General features: G+C 38.6%; 1 protein-coding gene across 5 annotated transcripts in view; it reads right to left on the minus strand.

The window, feature by feature from the left end:
• The window catches only part of GRM1 (glutamate metabotropic receptor 1), a 342,810-nt gene extending 336,417 nt beyond the window's left edge, over nt 1-6,393 (minus strand). For 2 of the 5 annotated variants that reach the window (XM_011356108.1, XM_011356106.1), the window contains exon 1: nt 3,800-4,499. In XM_011356108.1, the coding sequence (XP_011354410.1) occupies nt 3,800-4,499 (700 nt within the window). Of the gene's footprint in view, nt 1-3,799; nt 4,831-6,222 lie in introns of those variants that run through there. The other 3 variants (XM_011356109.1, XR_895664.2, XR_895663.1) reach the window with 3 other exon arrangements.
• Nucleotides 6,394-11,303: the final 4,910 nt, after the last annotated feature.

Here is an 11,303-nt window from a genome sequence, read left to right on the forward strand (position 1 = left end):
TTAGCTAGAGTAATAGTTAACTGACTTAGGATTGCCTTCTGATGCCATTAGACTTTTAAAGTAAGTTTTATGTCAAATAGAAAAAAGTTTCTGAGAAAAAAATGATTGGATTTTGGAAAAAAGCCTAAAAAGCCCATTTCAGATAAAATGCGAGCAAATGTCAAAAAAGGTGCACCACAATGAAAACATAAATTACACAGCACCTTATAGTGAATATTTTCAAAAAGAAAGTGACATCACTAAACCTCTTATCATATCAATACTCATCTGGCACTAGGAGACAAAATGCTAAGAGAGAAAACCTTAAAACAAATGAAAATGCACCAATCCAAAAACAAAAAACAAAAAACAAAAAAAAAACCAAAAACTAAAACAAAATCTTTTGAAGCTACAAACTCAAAGGATATTTTAATTGGACTTGTCCAATGCTTTCAATTTAATCAAGTAGAATTACTTTGAAGTACTTTTTTTTAACAGCCTTTCAAAATGATAAATTTAATTTTTGATGGGGAATATGCATTTTGTCAGAAGGATGGAATATGGTGCCCTTGGTCGAAATATTCTTCACAGAAGAAGGCTATTTCTGCATTGTATGCTTAACATATTTAAAGACACACATTCCAGGTGAGCACCTTGCTCCAAAGTGCATTTTATTTTTATTTGTGGATAAAGCTCTCTTGCTTCACCACTCCCACCCTTTGACAGATCCTATTTCAATATTCCCCTCAGGAACCAATCCTGATAAATTTCTGGAGAGCTTATTGCAGTTAATTTCACATGCACAGATGCTCTTTTATGTCAGGTAAATGACAGTTGTCATACCCAGAGGACAAGTGTGGCACAAATGATGTGCTAGAAGACTGAAAATTCTGCCAAAAAAAAAAAAAAAACTATATATACACACACACACACTGAATTCTAGCTGGCTAAAAAATTTAAAAAAAAAACAAAACGGAAAATATCTCTAAGCTTAACTTTATATAAAATAAAATAATAAAGGGATATAAAAACAATTGGAGCATTCAAAGAATAGATGCTCCATCTCTAACTTTAAAGTCCATCAAAATTAACCATAGAAATGAAGGTACACTAGTCTAGTCACTTAGTAATTTTGATGTTAACTGTACCAGGCTAACTTCTAATAAAAGAAAGTGTGATGTTACATTGACTTTAAAATGGTTAATTTGGAAAGGAGAGGTGAAGGTCACTGTAGTTTCCAAAATTTCTGAGCTCCGAATTACTAATATCTGGACAAACTGACTTCCTTCCTGAATAGTGCCCAGATGGCAGAGACAACACTGATATGTGGTCTTAGCTGTTTTTTGACAGGGAACTGTCACCAGTAGGTGACCCCATCAGTCTGAAGGCAGGAAAATTACTAAATGATGCAAGAAAGTGCCTGCAGGCCAGTACACCATGGGTCCCTGAGAAGCAGGAGGGCAGAGCCACAGTAAAAACAAATTTTTCGCTGGAGCTTATATAAAGGAGGCTGTGATATTTCTTTGCAGATAGAAGAAAATAAAGGCAATTTAGTTTCCATAGATATTATGTCAAATAAGAGAAGAAACAAATTTTCTTTGAGAAAAATAAGATCTATATAAAAGGCAAAACAACTGGCATAATCTCTGGTAAAAAAAAAAAATAGACATAAAAGTTAGCTCTGATGCTGTTCTATGATTCTAGTTGATTCTAGTCGGGAATCAACTACTGTCATAGTGTGGAGACATTATCTCTGTCTCACAACAGCAGCCAGAAGGCAAAAAGGAAACAAAGTCCAAACTAACGCAGAGGTGAAATTTTAATATTAGCCCTGCTCAACAAAATTGGCAAACACAAGTCTAATAAATTTTCAAAAAACATAATTCTAGTTTTCAGAAAGCAACCCAGTATTAGCAATTAATTTTAGCGAAGTGATGCAACTGGAAAACAGATTGAAGAGAGGAGGAGGCTCTTTTCTCAACCCCTCTCCACCTCTCACCCCCGAAATGATATTATAATAAAATATGAAAACTAAAACCAGTGTTTAAAAATGATAGTATTACTTCTTCTTAAAGGAGGGACTTACACTTCTAATATCTATAGTCAATTACTTAGCTCAAAGGAGGGAGAATTACTAAATATTTAAATAAATCACATTCAATCTAGATTTTTGCCATTACCTTTTAGAGATACTCTTCTAAATTAACAATTTTTAACTTATGCTTTCAAGATGTTACATCTAAGCACTAGAGGAAACTATATTAAACATTAAAATGTAGGAAATTAACATTAAAAAATTCAAATGTAAAGAATTAACAGCTGAACTTAAATTTGCACCTTAAAAAAGTGGTATGAGATTTTGTTGAAAAAGAAGTATGCAGTTTACTAAAAATCAAGATCTAGAAACATGAGCCAGGTGTTAGAAGTCAAAATATTGCCGTTGAAAGTTGGTTTTTTTTCCCCCCAAAAGTTAAGTCTAAAATTATACTGTATATTCTACGTTATTTATGTTTGTCCTGAAAACTCCGCTCCCTTTATAAATTAAAGCAATAACTATATAACTATATAACTTCAGTAAAAATGATTCTTAATTTCTGTCATCAGACTTCACACTGGTAACTGAATATTGTATAACTGTTAAAAGAACATGAAGTCATGCCTATGGTCTCTCTTTTGATAATTTGATATTAAGAAATATGAATGTAGCAATACCCTCAAGATTCTCTTCCATATGCCAGCATGTACATATGAATTGTCCTCGACATCAATTTATAACCAGGGTCTCATTTTCTTCATAAATCTAACAGGAGTTAAGCGTAGATGACTCAACAGTCTCATTTTAACCAAAAATGTATATAGGCTAAAATCAAAGAGCAAAGAAAACCTTCACAAAAAAGTTCTTTGAGAAATCATGTTTATAAGACTCTGAAAAATCAGTTTTAAGCTCAGTTAATTCTATTTTATTTTTAAAATGCATTTTAAAACCTGATATCAACTATCTTTTCATTTGTAATTTGTAATTGCTCTAACTTTAAATTCTAATGAGCAAAGCCATTGTGTTAAAAGAAAAAGACTAGAAACTAAAACTCAAATCCAAGAGGTCATTAGTACTATTTATCATAAAACAAGATAATTCTTGGAGAGAGTAAGGTTATGTGGACAATTTTAACATCTAGTAGGAAGAAAATAAATAAATTATTTAGATTATTTACTTTTCCTTGGTATGTAAGGCACCCCAGAATTTCAAATATAAGTTTCTAATATACTGGGGGAGATGACTACATTAATGCAACATTCACAGGTAAGTCTTCTGTGTATAAAAGGGGCACACTAGGACAAAGAAGCACCTTCAGCTGTTCAAGACAGGATAAAGTTTTCAGTACCAATTTAGAGGACAGCAATTTTTTTTTTTTTTTTCTAATTGCTCACTTTGGATTAGTCTATTAAGCTTAGAATATCGGAGCCAGTCTCTTAACGATGGGATAACATTTTGGGCAAATACGCCTTCCAAACACAGACTCAGAAAATGAGGGCAAACAAATATGTAAGTCCAAAATCTACAGTTGGACACTGTTCATGGAGAGTTTAGCATCTTTTAGGCTCCTACCATCCCCAGAAACACGACAGGACAGTTTTTCTACACTATAACTAGAGAAGAATGGTGATAAAAGTCAATGCCTGGGTGGGCGTTTACTGAAAGGGCAAAGTCTGCTCCCCCACAGAGCTAGTAATAAACATGGAAGAAACCATAATCCCAAGCACACATCATGCAATGCCCCCGGCTTTCTGGGTACCTTTCTTTCCCAAATGCAATGCCTACCTTCCGTGTGGACTGCAGAGACATAGGTCCAATTGTAACGCTTGACTATATCAAGCATCGCCCTTGCCTGCAAAGTGTCAGAAGGGACAACCCTCAGGAAGTATTTATACAAAGTTTTGTCACTCAGGTCGATACTTGTGGCGGAATATGCGATCTGGGGGATGTCAAAGAGCTGCAGCAGGTTCTGCACTTGAATGGCTACGGAGCTGGAGCCAGGGCCGATCACACCCGCAATGGGCTTCTTAGTCCTGCCTGGGGGGAGGGACTGGCCGTCAGGCAAGCACCGGTTGAGTCCATCCTTCTCGTCTCGAATGGAAATCAGAGAGTCCCTGATGAACTCAATGCTCTGCTCCAGAGCCACGGAGGAGTGCCAGCAGGAGTCCCGGATCTCACTGCCCAGGGTGATGTTGGGCAGGAGGACTGGGTCCGCGTTGATCTTATCCAACGTGTGGAACATGGCCTCCACCCGCTGGATGCCATACTGCTCCCTGATCTCCCCGCACTTCCTTTCGGGCACCTTCTCGGCGGGAGGCTGGTGGTGGACTGAGAAGAGCGCCCCAATGATGACATCTCCGTCCATTCTGGCCACCGAGCGCTGAGACGAGGCTCCCGCCAGCAACACTTTCCTACCGGGGCTTCTGGGGAGAAGGGACATCTCCCAAAAGATCGCTGGAAAGAAAAGCAAGAGGAGCCGGACCATTGTGATGCGGACGCGCGGTCCAAAGCCGGCCAGCCACGTTCCCAGGCTGGTCCCGCCAGCCGGGTCTGGGCGTGCAGCGGCCGCGGAGACGCCGCACGCCTGCCTCTCTCAGCTCCGTCCCGCTCGCCAACACCTCTAGTCCAACGCTTTCGCCGCCTGCACCACCGCCTCTGTCCCCTCCTCCTCCTTCTCCTCCTTTTGGTCCTCCACGGTCACTTCCACTCCAAGGAGGCGTTTCTAGGGGAATTCGAGTCCCCCTTCTTCACCAGTGCACTAAGGTAAACTGAGCGAGGGTACAGTGGGCGTCCTGGTGGCAGCGGAAAGCTGGAAGCTGCCAACAAAAGAGAAAGAAAATCAGAGCTTCGTGTCGCTTGTGTCAAAACTCAGGGGTCAGTGATGTTAATAGTTGCCCGGTCCAATTCATGTCAGCACATCATGATAGCGCTGGAGGGACAGCTTGGGAAGCAGCTCTGGCCACGGGGGAAGGTGCTGTGTCCTGTTCCCAGTGCCCTCATCGGTTCTGGGAGGCGCAGAGCCCCGCCGACCAGCCCCCTTCTCCAGCCTCAAGTCCCCAAGTTCCAATTACCCTCACTCACTTGAGGGGGTGGGAGAAACAGGAGAGGAGGAGCTAGGTCTTTCACCTTAAGAGAACTTTCAGGGTTTGAAAAGATCAACTTTTTCCCAGAAGAAATTTGGAAACTCTTTCATTACCAAGGTGGAAGCGCTATTTCAAAATGAACGCCAACAGGAGTGCACCCTTTAACTTTGAGGGGTTGAAGAGACCCTAACGTACAACCCAAGCAGTAAACATAAATTTGCCAGCTTGAGGAAATTTATATATTAGTAACTAAGGCAACGTCTGGTAAAGTATCTGCATGTCAGAGTTTGGTACGTCCCCTCCACACTCCCATCCCCCAAGAAGCCAGGCTTACAGTAGACGTTCAGGGAGAAAGAGTGCAGATAAGGTAACTTGTTTCCCCGCGGTAGGGGGTGGAGGGAGAGGGTGGAGGGGCTCCTGAACTCGCTTAAATAGGGTCCTTTGGCTGTGCAGTAGTCAGAAAGGGAACGAAGTGGAGCTTTCGCGTTGCTCTCGCGGCGGCAGCCCAGCCCGGCCGCCTTCAGAACCCTGGACAGTGCTCGGTCCAGCTACCGAGACATTTCCCGCAGGGCCGGGAGCAGATGCTTTGACTAGCAGTTGCAATTCTTTGACAACACCCTCACTCCATCCTCGCCCCCGACTTTGCTCTTTCAACCACCCTCCCTGCATTCTTCACACACACACACACACACATACACACACACACACACACATCCCTCCCCTTGCGTTCTAACCACCCTTCTATCCTCATTCTTTTCGCCTTGCAGCCAATGCTCCTGCAAGTATATTCAAGCCTGGCCGCTTCGGGGGACAGAGGCGCCAAATTTCAGCCGCCCGTGGGGCTGAAGTTGGCTCCCTCTCTCGTCCCTCCCCGGCTCCCTTTCTCAAGGTGAGAGTCGTAAGAGAAAGGAGCTAAGGCAGCGTGTGGGGAGCAAAAACACAGGAGGTGAGACAGGCAAAAAGGAGGAAGACAACCCTGGCATCCATGGGTCTCGACGCTTCCCAGGATGCAGGACTAAAAGAAAAAAATAAGCGAGGGTGTCCCTGGGACCAGGAGGAAAAGCCCATAGATTGGAACTGTCTGCAACTGGGGGTGGGTTTCACCGCTAGCAAGTGTCTGCTCACCTGAGTCTGCTTGGAGAATTTGGACTTGAGACGTACCTGAGTCCCGGTAGACAGCGCTATGGTCCCCGGGCCAGAGAACCGCAGCCACGCTCGGTTCAGACGCCTGCTACAGCTCTAATCCAGACGGTGCAAGGATGCGATCTGGGTTGTACACTAGTGCCCTCTTTCTTCAGCACTATTTTACCGCAAGGAAAAAAGGAGGGAGGGGGAGGGGGAAAAAAAACAGGTCACCCAAGGCTTGTCTATAATCTCATGCGTAAAAATCGGTCGTTTAATGGAGGCGGGAGGGGAGAAAAGCTAAGGGAAAGTGGAGAATAATAACAAGACCCCTATAACAGGGTTTTTAAATAAGCTGCCAGATATATGAATAGTCGGATCTGGTGAAAGAATTGAGGAACCAATTAGGCTGCTTTGCGTAGATATTCCTGGTACTTAATGCAAGCATCCAGATACATTTTATCTCCCTGGAAGTAAAGCCCCTTCCGAGAGAAATAGCAAGTAGATACATGTGTAGACATCTAGAGAAAGGCTCTATTAGTAGGTTGCAATGGGAGAGGGCTGCATAGGGTGGGAATAGGCAAGGAGGGGTATGTAATCATGATCAAGGGAAGCCAAATGACAAGAGGTAAACAGTGGCTGCATTTTCCAGGTCAAGATGTAACTAAATTGAGAATGAGAGTCGGGTCACATGAAAACACTGGAATGAAAAACACTTATCCAAATTCTTCCCAGGCTGCCATCATCCTCCCGGCGGGTCTACAGTGTTGCTTCTTACTGTGTGAAAAGTGGAAGTTAAATCACATTCCTCTGGGAACATGTTGGCTGAGCAGAATGTGTCCCAGCTTCTTTGGAGAGGAAAGACAAGTGACAGTGTGCCTTTCCACTCTTGCTCAAAGCTTTCTATTTGTGTCATCTGTAGAGAAGAGAGATCAGCTTATGTGGATCCCTTTATAATCACCATGTTCATGTCATCATTATTCTATGGAATGGACACCCGGAGGGGACAAACCACATGAGATTGTTTTAAATACTCTTTAGTACGCTCCATGAAACCCAGGAAAAGAAACGGTGCCTCCAGTCAAGAACAGAAGCCAGTTCTCATTGTGGTTCTGGTCCTTTCCCTCCAAGTGTCATACTTTTCTTAGACAATGTAAAAAGGATAGAACTTATTTCTTTTCCCATACATAATGCACTGAACCAGGTACATGCCCTTTAATCCAAAAACATCTCAGTTCTGGAAGTAACCATATGTATACTCAAGGAAAATAGATGGTAATTTTGTCTTCACGCATAGGGTAAAATGGTTCTCTATCTGTACTGTAAGAAAGATGTCTGCTTTAAGAGCAAGCCACAGGTGTTCACAGTGCCTCATAATATCCCACCTCTATTATTAGCCATTTAACTTACATGTTAGATAATGCTAGCCTAGTCGATAGGGCTCAAACATGATTTTCTTGTAATATTTCATAGATATAGTGAACATACAAAGATTATCTGTACATATATAGACCATTAGATATGATTTGCAGGATTAGAGAAAGTACTGTCTCTGAAGTCCACATTTAACTTCAAAATGTACTCTTCGAAGCTGAAAGTTTTTAATATATCATATTGACATAGTTTAGAAAAGATTCTACTACTGAAGGAATAATTAAGTGTTCAGATTTATTAGTTCTCAATCCAGTCCAATTAAAAAGTACACATTGAAACAAATCATTTTAAAGAGGAAGAATCTTGGGAATCATAACATATAAGATTTATGCATATGCGTAAATTCTATATTATAGGCATTATAGCAAAAAAGGAAAATATATTTCAAATGCGTCCATTTGAAATTATTAATTAAATTTATTGATAATTATTTAAGACCAAACTTTAGAAGTCACAAGGACAAAAATAAGGCAGGAAGAAGGCATTGAGAAAAGGGAAGACAAGATCATCCAAATACGCTTTATCTTTCTGGGAATTAATACTTTACCAAGATAGGCATGATGCAATCCATGTGTAGACATCTAAGGCAAGGTTCTATTAGTAGGATTAAAGAGGATTACTAAAAGAATGAGTTACATAAAAACTAACAAATATAGATCAATACACCAATGTATAAGAGTTCAAAAAATGCTAAAAGTGCATAAGTTCAGAAGTACTGCCAGTATGAATTCGGTGTTGGTAGAGTAATATATTATATTTGATGTGTGATTTGTAGCAGGGAAAAAGTGTTAGGAGTATTTTTGTTTGGGAAATCCATTGAAAACAAAATATAGTTGGAGATCAGGCAAAAGACTATGCAACATATTATCTCAAGACAACAATTTAAATGTGCTGCTATAACAGTAAGGACAAAATGCTCTCATCTTTATATGGTTATAAAACAAATAACACCTATAAACACAATTGTGATCACTTTCTTTAGAAAGAATTGTGTGCACAGTTCTCACTGCTCTTCATCATAAAGGACATCATAGAAGAACTGGTCTGGATTATAAGTGAGCAAAAGAATGTAAAGTTTTCCACATAAAATAAGTTGAAAATTTATACTCTTCAAATGAAAAAGGTAAGACATGATTGAGAATAAGATTTTGTAAAAGGAAGAAAAATGAATAAGTCAAAGCACATATTCCAAATTTTAGTGTATTCTAAGGATATTTTGAAAAGTAAAGTTTACATAGTCGTTGAACTATGGAAGTGAGGTATGCTGAAAAGATAATAAACTCATTAATGAAGAGGTATGACTGACTGAAAATAGAAATGGGATCAAAGAAATTCATTGTAGAAAATCGATTTATGGAAAATTGATATGTATGTATTGTTAAGGGAATATAATGAATGTTCAAGGTAGATCAGTGTTGTGGGAAGTAAATACCAAGCTTTTCTATAAAACACTGTGCTCTATGGACACTTAAACTAGTGTGGCATTTCTTACATTTTTATATTTAATTCATAGATTTGGCAAGATAATTTAAGGCCCAGTGAGAATTTTTAGTTTATTTATTAAATTTGTCTATCTACATTGTTGAAATGAAGAGGGAAATTGTCATATCTTTATTGGACTTTATGCTCTGAACTAAAGGCAACACAAATTGTAAAATAAAACCTCTTTCAAAATCTCAAAACATTTTTATAAAGCATGGTAGATTAACAAAGTTAACCAAACATTTTAAAAGAACTAAAACAAGTCCAGCTTAATATATATATTCAATTGTTTTATTGGATGATTAATTAGGCTATAACCATATATGCAGAGAGAGAATCAAAACAATTGGATTCCATAAGCAATGAGAACTCATCAATAGTTCTATGGACTCATGCAAATGAACTCATACATTGGGCCATATACTGTTCTGCACAACTGTCTGAACTTTTATTTTTAAAGTATTAAAATATAATTGAGGAAAATAAGATAAACACAATTATTCCAAAAGCACAATGAGGACCACAATTATTGTCTGTTTTATTCCCCGCTGTATTCCCAGTGTCTAAAACAATGTCTGTTTCAAGATAGGTGCTAGGATATTTGTTGAATAAATAAATGGATACATTCTCACAGAACAACAAAAATATCTTATTTTAATGCCTTTCTTTAAGAAAATCAAAGCCAAGCAGTTTACAAACGTTTCTAATTTATTCTTCATGTAATGTAGGGAGACTAATTATTTTGCAACTGTTTCTCAAATGCAAGTAACTAGCCTAATTAGTATTAAACCATCTAGGAACATATTTATATGCAAACTTTGATACACGTAAACTATTACAATGTGTTCCAAACGTTAAGAAACCATTTCCATTACTGTGTTGACCAATAGCAAATGAAACTTAGATCTCTTGTGACGGTAAAAAGAAGATAATACATGAATGGAAGCTTATCCAATGTTGTGGCAAAATGATTTGAAAATAACCATTTGAAAAGATTCTTAGAATCATCATATGAGATGCATAAAATAGATATATTATCCTAGTCCAATAGATGGAGAAATAAATTGAGGCACCAAGAATCTATTCCTTGCCTGAGTTTAGGGAATGAATTAGGGGCACTGCCACATTACACTACCTTTATTCCAATTCATAAGTTCAGGAAAACTGAGCTAAGTGTTACTGATTGTTATTTTTTCTTAAGCTTTGAATTGATGCTCTCTTATCACAAAATATTTAAGTAATAAAGAACATGAATTTGAAATTCTTTCCTTTGAGCTTTCATCTGTTGAGGGCATAAGCATTACAGGTGATTGTTCTATTTGCTTAAAATAGCCATCTTTTATAACAGTTCCAATAATGGCAGTAACCTACTTGCAGTCTCACAGTCAACTTTTAAACAATTAAGCAAGAAAAGTATCTAAATTTCCAGATCGAATAAAAGCCTTCATTAGAAAAGAATTGTCTTGCTACAGTTTCACTCACACAACAAATTAAATTCTTATTCCTGTTAAACAGCAATATATTGTACCCCTGCCTCACTGTAACAAAAAATCCACAACACAATTATTATCAATCCAGCACACCACCAAAATATGGATCTACCTAAAGCCCATATTCTTTTGAACTCATGGCTCAAAGCCTACAATATATCTCAGTTTCCAATAGAATACAGTTTAAATGGCTTAACCTGGCACCCAAAGTCCTCTGACTGGGAAAGGGGTTCACACAAGCAAAATATGGCAACTATTCATATCCATCCCCTCCCTTCTCTAAAGTATAGAAAGTCAGAGATGAGTTGCTGACCAGAGAAAGAGAACTCTGATTTGAATATACCTGAGGGATTATTAGAATAGAAAAGGCATAGTTTTGAAGGTTTCCTAGGTAATTCTAATGTGCCTGCTAACTGAAGGCCACTAATACAAATTCATTTGACTCTCCTACTCACACTTTTTCTAACTAAATTAACCTTATATTTTTCTATGCCTTAGCTCATAACTCTCACTCCACACACATAAAAGAAATCTCAGCCATCTTTCATTTCTTTTATATGTATTTGCCTTTCTTTAAAATTCATTTCAAATTTAACTTATCTATAAAAGCTTCCAGTTCTGATGAAAATCATTAAAAAGAAATAGCTATTTGGCACTTTTATAGAGATAACACTTACT

Source organism: Pteropus vampyrus, unplaced genomic scaffold, assembly GCF_000151845.1.
Source record: "Pteropus vampyrus isolate Shadow unplaced genomic scaffold, Pvam_2.0 Scaffold24, whole genome shotgun sequence".
NCBI lineage: Eukaryota > Metazoa > Chordata > Mammalia > Chiroptera > Pteropodidae > Pteropus > Pteropus vampyrus.